Source organism: Bubalus kerabau, chromosome 21, assembly GCF_029407905.1.
Source record: "Bubalus kerabau isolate K-KA32 ecotype Philippines breed swamp buffalo chromosome 21, PCC_UOA_SB_1v2, whole genome shotgun sequence".
In the NCBI taxonomy this organism is placed as follows: domain Eukaryota; kingdom Metazoa; phylum Chordata; class Mammalia; order Artiodactyla; family Bovidae; genus Bubalus; species Bubalus kerabau.
In genome coordinates this window covers 35696632-35712151 of record NC_073644.1, presented here as the reverse complement: position 1 = coordinate 35712151, position 15520 = coordinate 35696632, and the positions used below count along the sequence as shown (strand labels likewise).

Sequence of the window (15520 nt, the reverse complement as noted above, 5' to 3'; positions counted from 1 at the left end):
TGCAGTCCAAGGGACTCTCAAGAGTCTTCTCCAACACCACAGTTCAAAAGCATCAATTCTTCGGCAGTCAGCTTGTCTTCATCGTCCAGTTCTCACATCCATACATGACTACTGGAAAAAACATAGCTTTGACTAGATGGACCTTTGTCAGCAACATAATGTTTCTGCTTTTAATATGCTGTCTAGGTTGGTCATAGCTTTTCTTCCATGGAGCAAGTGTCTTTTAATTTCATGGCTGCAGTCACCATCTGCAGTAATTTTGGAGCCCCCCAAAATAAAGTCTCTCACTATTTCCTTTGTTTCCCCATCTATTTGCCATGAAGTGATGGGACCAGATGCCATGATCTTCAATTTTTGAATGTTGGGTTTTAAGCCAACTTTTTCACTCTCTTTCACTTTCATCAGGAGGCTCTTCGATTTCTGCCATAATTTCTGAGGTTATTGATACTTCTCCCAGCATTCTTGATTCCAGCTTGTGCTTCATCCAGCCCAGCGTTTCTCATGATGTACTCTGCATATAAGTTAAATAAGCAGGGTGATGATATATATATAGCCTTGATATACTCCTATCCCAATTTGGAACCAGTCTGTTATTCCATGTCTGGTCCTAACTGTTGCTTCTTGACCTGCGTACAGATTTCTCAGGAGGCAGATCAGGTGGTCTGGTGTTCCTGTCTCTTTAAGAATTTTCCACAGTTTGTTGTGATCCACACAGTCAAAGGCTTTGGCATAGTCAGTAAAGCAGAAGTAGATGTTTTTCTGGAACTCTCTTGCTTTTTCCATGATGCAGCAGATGTTGGCAATTTGATCTCTGGTTCCTCTGCCTTTTCTAAATCCAGCTTGAACATCTGGAAGTTCATGGTTCGCATACTGTTGAAGTCTGGCTTGGAGAATTTGGGGCATTATTTTGCTTGTGTGTGAGATGAGTACAATTGTGCGGTAGTTTGAGCACTCTTTGGCATTGCCTTTCTTTGGGATTGGAATAAAAACTGACCATTTCCAGTCCTGTGGCCACTGATGAGTTTTCCAAATGTGCTGGCATATTGAGTGCAGCACTTTACAGCATCATCTTTTAGGATTTGAAAGAGCTCAACTGGAATTCCATCACGTCCACTAGCTTTGTTTGTAGTGATGCTTCCTAAGGCCCACTTGACTTTGCATTCCAGGATGTCTGGCTCTAAGTGAGTGATCACACCATCGTGGTTATCTGGGTCAATATGATCTTTTTTTGAATAATTGTTCTGTGTATTCTTGCCACCTCTTCTTAATATCTTCTGCTTCCGTTAGATCCATACCATTTCTGTCCTTTATTGTGCCCATCTTTGCATGAAGTGTTCTGTTGGTATCTCTAGTTTTCTTGAAGAAATCTCTAGTCTTTCCCATGTGTTGTTTTCCTCTATTTCTTTGCATTAATCACTGAAGAAGGCCAGGCTTTGAGAAATACAGAAACAGGCCTGTAGGAAGGGCAAGCAGGATGTGGGTCACCCTTGGTGCAACCCTCATCTTCTGAGGAAGATGACCCAGGAGAGGGAATATTAGGATTGGCTCTTTAAGAGTCAGTAGGAGTTTCCAGATAGATATGGGAGCATGGGGTACGATCCTGCATTTAAGCCTAGACCCAAGAAGAGGCCACACGATGGGAGATCCAGGCTCAAGGGGGCTGGAGCATTTGGTGGAGAGAGGCTGGTAGAGTTGGGGTGACCCCAGGAGCAACAGATGATCTGAATTCTTTCTTACTCCCACTTTCTGCTCTTACAGAGGAGTTTCTTATACATGTTATGTATATGAAGCATGTGTTTTCCTTTGCTCTCAGAGTTGCATTTATGATTATGTTTGTTTTCATTTCTGTTTACTCTGGGGTGGATTTTTCCTTCAATTTGGATTGAAAAGATGATCACTGTATTTTAATTGTTTTTCTGCCATTTTTAAAAGCAGGTTGTATATCCACACAGGTGGCGTTCTGTGTCTTTGTTCTCTCTCTCCTAAGGCCAGTAAGTGTCTGGCAAACTCCCATTGCTGGGTTTCACAGAGCTAGTTTTAAGAAATAGTGTTCCCCACTTTGGAGAAGGCAGTGGCACCCCACTCCAGTACTCTTGCCTGGAAAATCCCATGGACGGAGGAGGCTGGTGGGCTGCAGTCCATGGGGTCACGAAGAGTCGGACATAACTGAGCGACTTCACTTTCACTTGTCCCTTTCATGCACTGGAGGAGGAAATGGCAACCCACTCCAGTGTTCTTGCCTGGAGAATCCCAGGGACGGGGGAGCCTGCTGGGCTGCCGACTCTTGGCGTCGCACAGAGTCGGACACGACTGAAGAGACTTGGCAGCAGCAGTTCCCCACTTTAGCTACCGCTGTCCAGAGCTCTTCTTTGAAATTTTGTGTTTTCTCATAGTATTGCATTGAACTCTTCCGCTTTTCTTTATGATCCTGGACTCTCAGTGTGTGGGCACGCTGGTTTCCTCAATCTGTGTGTTTCTTTGTTTCTTGTGCTAATCCTCATTTTTCTGTGGCTCTGGGAGTTTGTTGTCATTGTTCAGAGCTTCAGGTTTTGACATGTAGCATTATAAAAAGATCTTCCCTGGTGGTTCAAACAGTAAAGAGTCTGCCTGCTATGTGAAAGATCCCCTGGAGAAGGACATGGCAACCCACTCCAGTATTCTTGCCTGGAGAATTCCGTGGACAGAGGAGCCAGGAGGGCTGCAGTCCATGGGGTCGCAAAGAGTCGGACACGACCGAGCAACTCACACACACACACACACACACACACACACATTGTAGAAAGAGCACTGGACTAAAAGTCTGAAGGTCTGGTTTTGGCTCTTTCATGAAGAATGAAAACCCTGTCTACTTCCACATGGTTGCTCACATGTCAAACAGTTTTGAAAAACAGTGAGACCTCGGTGAAGCCACTCAGTCTTCTCTGGCTCTAGTCCTTTACCTGGAAAATCAGGAGGGTTGAAATAAATCAGTGTGTTCCTGAAGTATCTTCCTTGGAGCACTGATTTGATGGACTAGTTAATAACATATTCCATGAAGAGGTTTCATATCATTTAAATTATGATGTCCTGGGGCTTCTTGGAGAGTTTAGTGTTGCATCATGAGGGAGATAGTCTGCATATCTGCTGTGTTCACCCAAGTTGCTTGACCAGGAGGATTCTTTTTCATACTGTAGCCTGTGAGACATAGAAACATTCAGTATAACACACTTGAGAAACACTGCTACAGTGCCGTGCTCAGTCATGTCTGACTGCAATTCCATGGACTGTAGCCTGCCAGGCTCCTCTGTCCATGGGATTTCCCAGGCAAGAATACTGGAGTGGGTTGCCATTTTCTCCTCCAGAGGATCTTCCCAACCCAGGGATTGAATTTGTGTCTCCTGCATTGCAGGAGGATTTTTTTTTTTTTTTTTTTTTTAACCACTGAGCCACTAGGAAGTCCTTGAGAAACACTAGGCTACATCATTTTTAAGATTTCTTTCAGCTTTCAAGTTGCATGCTTCTGTGAATGTACTAAAAGCCACTGAATTGTACACTTTAAAAGGAAAGAATTTTCTCCAAGCTGTTACGTAAAAATTTTTTTCATGGTTCTTGAATTTTCAGAACTGTGACTACCTGGCATTTCTGCTTTTTACAATTTATTTTTTATTCCTCTTTGGAAAAACCCATATACCAGCTTGTCCATTTGACATCCTTTACAGAGAAGGTCATTCAGTTCTCGGAAAAGTTTTCACTTTCCTAATTATGGCTTCTATTTGTTCCTCTCATTTAAATCTCTGTGGATATTTATCCCCTCCATCAGTTTCCCAGGTTTTTCTGTTTATCTTGAATTTCCTGTTTTATTTTGTGTAGGGTGTGACTCTCTGCAGACCTGTTTTTATGTATATCTATGGTCTTTGTTTTTCTGGGTTAATTCTTTGCATCATCTTCTCCTTCACTCGTGTTGAAAATTCTTTGATAGCACCTTTAAAATAAATATATCTCTTTTACATTTACTGCCATCTTTCATATAGATTCCTCCTCTGCAATTTTCAAAGGCAGCATAGGGTAGCTGAGCTCAAAACAGACTCTTGCACTTCCTGGCTGGCTGAGCTTTCTGAGGCTGTGTCCTTGTCTGTAAAGAGAGGACAGTGCCTCCCCTGTCAGCCTTAAATAATGTAGCATGGATTCTGCAGAGGGCTAAGCACACGATGCTTGGCCAGGACTTTTCCTGTTTAGATAGAATGGTGTCTTGGTTGTAAATCCAGTATAAAGCATTTCCCCTCACAAATTTTGTCAAAGTCATGGTCCTTACTGTTGAGGGACCAAGGAAATCCTGCAACTGGTACATAATTCAGCTCCTCTACCCTTAATGGTGGATTTGGTTACCTAACTCACTTACCAAGGAGGGTGCTGTCCATTTACACGGAGGTGCTGAAAACACTACTACTGTATTCCATTTGTGTGTAAGCAGAGATTTGTAGCCTGTAATGGAAAAGGCCTTCTGGAGGGGATGCCAAGAGAACTAGAAAAAGCCTGTGTCCCAAAATAAACTTACAATTTGATTATGAAGACTGGAATGTGAATGCATGAAAAGGTGATTGTATAAGACAGTAACAAGGGCCAGATGAACGGGTGGTAGTTGTGGGTGGTGATGACTGAAGACGGGCTGGAGGTGACTGGGAGGGGAGCCGGTCTGTAGAGTGAGAGGCACGGAGGTGAGGAGTGTTGGCTTTGGAGTCTTGCTTTCCTTTTCAACAGCTCTCCCTCTAACATGCACGTGATAGAGTGCTACATATGTTAGCTTTAGTGTTGGCGATGCTTAGACCAGCTTGTTTCAGCAATGACCTTTAAAGGCAGGGAGGGGACTCCCTCGTGGTCCAGTGATTATGCCTTCACCTTCCAGCGCAGGGAGTGCAGGTTTGATCCCTGGTCTGGGAGCTAAGATCCCACATGCCTCATGGCCAAAAAAACAACACATAGAACAGAAACAGTATTTGTGTTTCAATTCAATAAAGACTTTAAAATGGTCCACTTAAAAAGATGCTTTAAAAAAATTTTTTAATGTAGCATAAGAATGTATATTTTCAACTACCTTGTTAGATCCCTTGGAGAAGGAAATAGCTCCCCACTCTAGCATTCTTGCCTGGGAAATCCCCTGGACAGAGGAGCCTGGAGGGGTGCAGTCCATGGGGTCTCAAAGAGTCAGACATGACTGAGCAACTAACACACTTTGTTATGTCTAAAAAATGCATATTCATTTGGAGACATGGTGAAATACAAAAGTGCTTCAAAGAACAGATACAAATATTGTATTCCAGAAATAGCTACTGTTTACCTTTTTCTAGGTTCCAGAGTATTGACTAGAATTATCAGTTATAGATGTGTGTCTTCTAAATAGTCAATCACAGTAGGCTCTGGGGGAGTTCTCATGTCAGAAATGTGCACAGGCCATGAAAGAGTAAGTGGGGATTCACAGAACATCCCTGTGGTGTAGAAGTCTGGGCATCATCCACTAATCTGTAATCTGTGTAGTTGGCAGGGATGCATGGCATTCGTCCAGTGCTTAGGGACTCACTGCATTTGCTAAGAAATGTGCTACAACGTCACCATCTTTTCTTGCTGAGTCTCTTTCATTTCTCATGTTGTTCACATCAGACAGTCCCTCCCTTATATATGGGATTTTATTAGGAATTTCAGAGGACTCTTCTTATAGCCTTTGCACTTGATCAATATTCTTAGTTTAAACACAGTCCCCATCAACATTTCTGAGAAGGTTGATTTGTATGAACACATCTCAGGAATTCCACCTGTGTCTAACAAACTCTACTGACCGATTACTTAAAACGTCTTGAGAGAACGTGCCTGTGTTTCAGACTCTTACTTGTTTAATAGAGCTGAGAATTCCAAAGCAGACACAGTGCCATCCACTGGGGCAGTGGCCTTCCCCAGTAGCCGAGTCCACGGGAGAGGCTGCCACCATCCGTGCGCTCTCCGCCCTGGGGTCTAACGCACAGTTAGGTGACACCAGCCTCATTTGGAGGCCAGCGGACGGGCTCTGAGCTGAGACCGCTCTGTCTGTGAGTTGGTGCTGTCATTTAATGTAAAACACACCTTTGAGGTGGGACAGGAGAAAACTGCTCGCTTGGGAAGCGGAGTCTTGGCGCTTCAGCCTCAGGGTTGTCTGGAACTTGCTTTCCCTCTGGCACTAGAGTTTGGGCCAGGCCCGTGAAACAACTTGGCCTTGTTTCCATTTTTGCTTTTTTTTTGCAACTCTAGAAATGGGACTTTTTGCTCAGTCGGTGAATCAAGAGAATCCTGTCAGCTTGCTGTTGCTAGTGAAAATCTTTGAGTAAACAGGATGTGACACTGTGCTTATCGTGCTGACTCTGAAAATCATTCATCCTTACCGTGTCTTCACAGTGCGCTCTGAGAGCTATACATTCATTCTTTCGTTCATTTATTTGGCTTCGCTGGGGCTTAGTGGCAGGCCACGAGGTCTTTGATCTTTGTTGTGGCACGGGGATCTTTTTCAGGTGCAGCGTGTGGGATCTATCTAGTTCCCAGATCAGGGATTGAACCCAGGCCCCCAGTACTGGGAGCACAGAGTCTTAGCCCCTGGACCACTAGGGAGGTCCACCATCTCTACTTTCTTAGTAGCTTAAAAATATATTAATGTGGAAATATCAACAGAATAACTTAATTGCTTTAAATTGGGTAGAAAATGTTGCCCAGGTCTGTCTGTCCCTTTGTATTACATGTTTTATTTTCTTTTGTCCCCTTCGGGCAAGAGCACTTGCTTGTGTATTTGTGGTAGGCTCTTGACGCAAACAGCTCTTACTTATACCTGCTAGATAAAATAGGAATTTTTCTAGTTTTTTTTTTTTTCCAACCTCTAGGTGACCACAAGCAGAGTTGTAAAAACAGTTTACACCATCTAAAGGAATGTAGAGGATGAAGCAAGTAAAATAGTTCGTATAATAAGAAAAAAGTAACTGTTGGGAACAAAATCAGAAATTAATACAAAAATATTAGTTGTCTAAATCCATTTATGTTTACCATTATCTCTATATAAAAGATTATAACTAAGATTAGGATAAAAAAGAAATGAACAAACTAGATAGATAGCTAACTAAAAATATTTAAATGGTGATACAAAAGTAAAAGCTAAAGTGTAGACAAAATAAATCAGGTGTACGTGAGTGGGGAAAAAAAGACAGTAATGATAATTTCATAATTGAAGGCAAAATGTATTAAAGGGAGCAAGGCTGGTTTCAAATGTTATGGTACTTGACAACTAAACTGTAACAAGCTTAAAGTTATTTCTTCCTAAGAAATAGCATTTTTTTCTTAAATATAATAATCTGGCAGAAATACAAATATGAGAAACTAACAACTCTTTCATTCTTCAGTATATTTTATAATAAAATACTGACTTCTCTGCTCAGTTTTGCTATAATCCTAATACTGCTCTAAATGCAGGAGACCCAGTTTGATTTCTGAGTCAGGAAGATCTGCTGGAGAAGGGATAGGCTACCCACTCTAGTATTCTTGGGCTTCCCTTGTGACTCAGCTGGTAAAGAATCCGCCTGCAATTCAAGAGACCTGGGTTCATCCCCTGGGTTGGGAAGATCCCCTGGTGAAGGGAGTGGCTGCCCACTCTAGTATTCTGGCCTGGAGAATTCATGGACTGTATAGTCCATGGGGTCACAGAGTCAGACACAACTGAGTGACTTTCACACTCTAATACTGCTCTAAAAAAATTAACTTTACTAATTAAAAACAAACCTGGAATGTTTTCCAGTGTTCTGAAATAATTTGTGAGAAGCTGAATTACTAATTACTGCATTGCTGTTGTTCAGTCACTAAGTCATGTCCAACTATTTTTGACCACATGGACTGCAGCACACCAGACTTCCCTGTCCTTCACTTATCTCCTGGAGTTTGCTCAAACTCATGTCCATTGAGTCAGTTATGCCGTCCAACCATCTCATCCTCTTTTGTCCCCTTCTCCTCCTGCCTTCAATCTTTCCCAGCATCAGGGTCTTTTTTAGCGAGTTGACTCTTTGCATCAGGTGGCCAAAGTATTGGAGCTTCAGCACCAGTCCTTCCAATGAGTATTCAGGGTTGATTTCCTTTAGGATTGGCTAGTTTGATCTCCTTGCAGTCCAAGGGACTCAAGAGTCTTCTCCAGCACCACAGTTCGAAAGCATCATTTTTTCAGCGCTCAGCCTTCTTTATGGTCCAGCTCTCACATCCATATGTGACTACTAGGAGAATGACTACATGGACCTTTGTCCGCTGTGTGATATCTCTGCTTTTTGATATGCTGTCTAGATTTGTCATAGCTTTTCTTCCAAGGAGTAAGCATCTTTTAATTTTGTGGCTGCAGTCAATCTGCAGTGATTTTGTAGCCCAAGAAAATGAAATCCAACAGTTTCCACTTTTTCCCTATCTATTTGCCATTAAGTGATGGGACCGGATGCCATGATCTTCAATTTTTGAATGTTGAGTTTTAAGCCAACTTTTTAACTCTCCTCTTTCACTTTCATCAAGAGGCTCTTTAGTTCTTCGATTTCTGCCATAATGCTGGTGCCATCTGCACATCTGAGGTTATTGATATTTCTCCCGGCAATCTTGATTCCAGCTTGTGCTTCCTCCAGCCCAGCATTTTGCATGATGTACTCTGCATATAAGTTAAATAAGCAGGGTGACTATATACAGCCTTTACGTACTCCTTTCCCAATTTGGAACCAGTCTGTTGTTCCATGTTCAGTTCTAACTGTTGCTTCTTGACCTGCATACAGATTTCTCAGGAAGGCAGGTAAGATGGTCTGGTATTCCCTTCTCTTGAAAAACTTTCCATAGTTTGTTGTGATTCACACAGTCAAAGGCTTTAGCATAGTCAATGAAGCAGAAATAGATATTTTTCTGAAATTCCTTTGCTTTTTCTATGATCCAACGGATGTTGTCAGTTTGATCTCTGGTTCCTCTTTTCTTAATCCAACTTGAATATCTGGAATTTCTCAGTTCATGTACTATTGTAGCCCAGTTTGAAGGATTTTGAGCATTACCTTGCTAGCTTTTGAAATGAAAGCAATTGTGTGGTAGTTTGAACATTGTTTGGCATTTTCCTTCTTTGGGATTGGAATGAAAACCAATGTTTTCCTTTATATTAGAATAAAGCAAATATGTGTTTTGTGCTTGCTAATATTCAGTATTTTAACTGGTGTGTGTGTGCGTGCGTGCATGCACACTCGTTCAGTCCCTCAGTCGTGTCTGACTCTTGGACCCCCTGGACTGGAGCCCACCAGGCTTCTCGGTCCATGGGATTTTCCAGGGAAGGATGCTGGAGTGCATTGCCATTTCCTCCTCCAGGGGCTCTTCCAACCCAGGAGTCGAACCCCTGTCTCTGTGTCTCCTGCACTGCAGGTGTATCCTTTACCAGTGAGCCTCTGGGAAAGCCCTTTTTCACCAGTGGTCCTAGCCAGCTACAGTTGTCTATTGTAAATGAAGAGACAGCGCTGTCATTGTGTGCAAATGGTTTGAATCCAGAAGAAAAAAATTTAAGAATTTTAAAAATTCTGGAGTGCAACAAATATTATACTTGAAAAAAAAAAAAATCCAAAGATTTCCACATACCAGCAGTATTCACTTGGAGAATAAAATGGAGCAACAGACCCCTTTTTCAGTTCCAACAAAAGATATAAAATGCCTAAGAAGACACCTCAGCAAGTCCCGAGTAACTGGAAAAACACGTGGACTCTCTGTAATGACAGTGCAGTGGCCGTCAGTCCTGCTGCTTTTAATTTGGCAATAAATATGCTCCATTTAATCTGGCAGAGATTCCTGCTTTTATTCTTCATGGCTTCCTCTGGAGGCAGATTAAAGCTTGCCAATGTTTTTTCCTTCCTTTTACCAGTAAGGAAACTGAGGCTTTTTTGGTCATTTTTGTCACAGTGTATCAGGGCACAATTCATGAGACAAAAGCCAGTGTGATACTAACTCTTGATGTCCTAGCTTTTTCATACTAATCTATTTTCTGTGTTTTCTTCAGGGTACATGCATTTCTTTAAAAATTAAGCTGGGAATTGAGTGTCAAATTGAGAATAATTCTCCTTTCTGTGCTGAGCTGTGGGTATTTTAATTTGTAACTGTAAGGACTCCCATGGATCACTTTTGTTTTGAATTGTTTTGGTGAAAAGAAGGAAACATATTTCTACAATTGTAATGGCTGTTCATCATAATTCCTTAATGAGTGATCAGACTAGAAGTGGAATTAATTTTGTAGCTATGCTTGCTCCTGGGATAATGCCGTTAAGCTCCATAAATGGCCTCAGTACTTTCCAGTTCTGATCGGGTGCTTATAACACAAAGAGCCTGGGACTTTCTTCACAGGTTAATTTTTCTTTTATTGATTTACTTATTTAGCTAGCTAGCCATGTCGGGTCTTAGTTGCCGCCTGTGGCATCTTAGATCCCTGACCAGGGATCAAACCTGGGCCCCCTGCATTGGGAGCTCAGAGTCTTAGCCACTGGACCACTGGGGAAATCCCCCCAGTTTAATCTTTAAAGAGGTATACTGCTCTGGTTTCCCAAGATGTTTCTAACAAATTACCACAAACTTCATGGCTTAAAATGACCAAAATTTTCTCTCTCACAATTCTGGAGGCTCAAAGTCCAAAGTCAGTTTCTCTGGGTGCAAATCAAGGCGGTGGGCAGTGCACCCTTTGGAGGCTGTAGGGAAACTCCATTCCTTGCCTTTTGCCTCTGGTGGTCACGTAGATTCCTGGACTGCAGCCGTATCACTCCAATCTCTGCCTCTGTGGTCACAGTACCACCACCTCTACTTCCATCAGGCTTCCCTGGTGGCTCAGATGGTAAAGAATCTACCTGCAGTGCAAGAGACCCACGTTCAATCCCTGGGTCAGGAAGATCCCCTGGAGAAGGAAATAGCAACCCACCCCAGTATTCTTGCCTGGGAAATCCCGAGGACAGAGGAGGCTGGTGGTCTCCAGTCCATGGGCCTGCAAGAGTTGGACAGGACTTAGCGACTAAACCACCACCTACTTGCATCAGCTCTCTCTGGTTCCCTCTTGTAGGGATTCTGTTGATTGTATTTAGTGCCCTCTGGATAATCCCGAAACTGGCCCTCTTCTCCAGATCCTTCGTTTAATCACACCTGCATCTCTCTCCCTGAAGTACGCATGCTCTGGAGGCAGTTGGAGCAGAATTTACATACTAGGCAATTGCTAGCCCCCAACCTTGGCCAAGCTACTTAACCTCTTTGAACTTCGTTCCTTCATCTGAAAATGAAACTAATATACACCTATCTCAGACTCTTGGAAAGGGTTAAGAGAAATAATGTTGATTCAGCTATTACTTGGTTTCTTATTTTCTTGAGTTGACAGCTTAGTTTGGGCTCATCTGTGCATCTCCGGAGCCCATTCCATCCCGGGCACAGTATTTGTCTGATAAATGTTGACTGAGTAGTTTTCTGCCCTCTGAAGGGCAGTGTGGCATTGCACAGCCATCTGCTGGACCCCAGCTGGGGTCAGCTTGGTAGCGATGGCCCATCCCTGTGTGAGAGTTGAGAGCCATTAACTTGGGAAACTGGGGAGATCCATGCAAAGCAGAACCCCTAACACTGTGGTTTCTGTGTAAATGGGCTAAGTTGAGTGCATGTGTGATGCAAGGGAAGAACTTTTTTTATTTATTTTTGGCTGTGCTGGGTCTTCATTGCTGTGTGGGCTTTCTCTTTTGTGGCAAGTGGGGGGCTACTCTCTAGTTGCACCGGCTTCTCATTGCCCTGACTTCTCTTGTTGCAGAGTACAGGCTCAGTAGTTGTGGTGCATAGGTTCAGTTGCTCTGTTCAATTGATCTGTGGGATCTTCCCAGACCAGGGATCAAACCTGTGTCTCCTGCATTGGCAGATGGATTCTTTACCGCTAGACCATCAGGAAGGTCCAGGAAGGAATGATTGATCCAGAAAGTTATAAATGGGCATAATGAGTGTCCAGATCCTTCCACACATACGTACTTTTCATAAGAGATTGATTTTTACCTTTGGTATCTTGGCTTTGTGGGCTTCCCCAGTGGCTCAGCAGTAAAGAATCTGCCTGCAATGCAGGAGATGCACATTCCATCCCTGGGTTGGGAAGATCCCCTGGAGGAGGAAATGGCAACCCACTCCAGGATTTGCCTGGAGAATCCTATGGACAGAGGACCATGGCTGGCTATGGTCCTTTGGGTCGCAAAAGAGTCAGAAACCACAGAGCAACTAAACACATGCATACATACACACATATCTTGGTTTTGTGCTCACAATCAGTGTAAACGTCTCGAGGTTAGAGAAGGGAGCTTGTTTCATTCCTGTGAGGGTCCCCTCAACTCAGTGTTGAGCTCCTTGAGAATACAAGTTAGTGAGGCAGTGATGTGTGTGTTCTGTGGCTACCTGCCGAGCACTTGTGGGGTGACACGGGATTGAGCACTCAGTCTGAAGCTTGCTGCCAGCAGAGTGAAGTGTTACCACGGGGCACGAGCAGTTACTGGCCCAGCCGTGGCCTTGGTTCATGAGTCATTTGGCTCCTAGTGCTCCTGAGTCACAGACTGTCCTGCACATCTCCTTGCTGACTCATCTGTGCCCTGTGTAGGGTCCGGGGGCCTCCTGCAGTGATCAGGCATCATGTCACTGAGGAATGTGGTGGGGGCTGGGCTCAGGGAACCAACAGCCCCTCTTCTTAGACCCTTCATGCCTCAGTCTGGCTGCTTGCAGGGAGAAGAGGCAGCTGGAGCGTTGGAAAGGGAGTTCCCTGGGAGCAGCAAAGGGAGATGCACAGGATGGAGCGCTGAGTGCAGGGTGGAAGAGCATCGCATTGTAGGCACCGCGGGAGGGAGAAAGGAACACTTCTGAGCGTGCATCAGGACTTCGGGACATTTAGGATTTATATTTGGATTTATATCACTATATCCTTAGTGATAGATGATACCTAATGCCTGTCGTTGCCATATTTAGGGTTTAATCTACCTCCCTTTCATCCTGATGATGCCTTGTAGGTGATCTTACCAGTTGCTTATGGCCTCAGATCAGCAGACTTTGAAAGAGATCTTTCGTGGAAGGAAAAACTAAATGTATTTAACCAGCAAAGAGCAGGACAGACATTTGAGAGTCTCTCAGGCTCTAGACAGTACTGGATGAATGTAAAAGTAGGAAGTAAAATCTGGATCCTCAGTTTCTAAAGTGTCCAGAGAAGAGAGGTGTTGCCTGGAAGCAATCTGACAACAGCACTGAGTTGTGGGGTCGAGAGTGAGGGGGTCCCAGAAGGGAGAGCAGCTGAGGCTGGACCCAGGGACTGGCTCCCGACAGTGCTGACTGCGAGTCTCTCTGGGTCCTGTGGGTATACACAGGAGGACGTACAGTCCCTCTCCTGTCAAAGTCACCCATCCCAAGGATCAGCTCAGCTCATCACTGGACTCCCAAGTTCTAGTGTACAGGTGCACAGAGAGCCCCAGTGGCAGGAGGGGCTGTGGGCCAAGCCCTCCTGGGGGTTCTTTCTGGCTGAGCAGAAGGAGAGGTGCTCTGAGCTCGGTTCAGCTCACAACCATGGTCGGGGCCATTTCCCCAGAAGTCTTCAGATCGCTCTCTTCTATAACTGCTTAATCTGTTTAAAGTAACTAGAAGGGAAAAGACACTTTTAAATTTGGGAAAACAATGCTTTTGTTGTTCAGTAGTTCGGCCGCGTTAGACTCTTTTTGACCCCATGGACTGCAGCACACCAGGCTTCCCTATCCTTCCCCATCTCCCGGAGCTTGCTCAGACTCATGAACTTTGAGTTGGTGATGCCACCTAACCATCTCATCCTGTCGCCATGTTAATGATAGATCTTAAGCCAGTGACTGTGCTTTCATTTTTTTCCTTAGTGTCAAATCAACAGTGCCTTGACTTCCTTCCATACTGCTCTGGAACTTGCGGTAGACCAGAGAGAAATCCAGCATGTTTGTCTCTATGAAATTGGTAAGTGTTGAATGTCAGTCCAGTTGCCTGTCATCAAATAGTGTATTAACACAGCAGTTTGTGTCCAGCTTCTTGTCCTGCAAGTGTTAATGCATTCCTGTGCACTCTTTCCCTGTTAATGCTGTTCAGTTTGTGTCTTTGTGAAATGCCGGCTGCCTTTTGTAATAACAGGACTTTGTTACCATAGCGGAAGTAGCGATACTTATCTCAGTGAATTCTCATTACTTCTTTCCAATAATTTGTTCCTTTGACGATTTGACTCTAGGCTAATAGGCACAGTTGACTGAATTGAGTAAGAACCAATTTTGAAAAAAAAAAAGAAGAACCAATTTTGACTCTTTTATTGGACTGGATATTAGAATTCAGAACTGTTGTCTCTTCTCTCCCACCACTGTGTACCTGAGAAGAAAAGTCCGGCTTAGGAGAGATTGGGTGCACGGATTCCAAGCCCAGTTAGCTCTTCTACCAACTAACTAGGAGCCCTCGCCCTGCAGTCGCCCTTGGAGCAGCTGTGTGGTTTAGATGAAAGTACCCGAATGAGCATGAGGCAGGGTACTTGGCACACGTGTTAGCCACTTTCTCCTGCTTCTCCCCTCTTGGAGATGCATTTATAGACAGACCTGGAGGCATTTGTTTGCCCAAGATTTAGCCCCCCTCTCCCCTCCCTCAAAGTTGTTGCTTTAATTTTTTTTTTTTTTTTTTGGCTGACTGCACTAAAATACGTTAGTGATGCCATAATCCTTGACTCTGACAGTGGCTTAATTATGCTGAGAAGCATAAACAGGAACACATTTTAGTAAGGGATTCATGCTTTTTAGAATTTGAGCCAAGACTGCAAGGTCACACTGTATATAGCACACGTGCAAGGAATGAAGGAGGGAGCAGAGATGGGAGAAAGGATGAGGTGGTGATGAGAACCAAAAGTGAAATTGAGACTCCAAAGGCTGTCATCAGAGACACAAAAGGAGATGAAGGAAGCCTGGGGAGGCAGTTGTCACCTGGCAGCGTGGACCTTACAGTGCCTGCTGCTTGCTCGCCTGCCATAGATACATTTGTCTTCCTGAATCTTTTTTTTTTTTTAAAGAAGAGTGCTGATTGAGAACTGCCCAATAAACAGTATTATGTTTTATACATCTGTTATAGCTTAGAAAGTGAAGATCAAATGTGATCCAGTGGGAAATATATTTTTCTGCCATCTAACCTCTGCTGGGGGGCTTCCTTGGTGGCTCAGTGGTAAAGAACCCACCTGCCAATGCAGGAAATTTGAGTTTGATCCCAGGGTCAGGAAGGTCCCCTGGAGAAGGAGATGACAGTCCTCTCCAATATTCTTGTCTGGGAAATCCCATGGACAGAAGAGCCTGGTGGACTACAGTCCATGGGGTCACAAAAGAGACATGACTTAGCAACTAAACAACAGCCACCAAGTTGCTGGAGCTCTGGTGTGTAGCCGTAATGCGGAATGGAATATGAGACACGGTAACTGTGATGTTTTGAGGGAGACAAGGCATCTCTAATTTCACAACTGATGTAG

The 15520-nt window shown here is 43.9% G+C and overlaps 1 protein-coding gene across 1 annotated transcript in view; it reads left to right on the top strand.

The window, feature by feature from the left end:
• Nucleotides 1–15520, top strand: part of TTC39C (tetratricopeptide repeat domain 39C) — a 101950-nt gene that overhangs the window by 72816 nt on the left and 13614 nt on the right. Inside the window, exon 7 of the mRNA XM_055559707.1 lies at nt 13896–13989. Within this exon, the coding sequence (XP_055415682.1) occupies nt 13896–13989 (94 nt within the window). The remainder of the gene's footprint in view (nt 1–13895; nt 13990–15520) is intronic.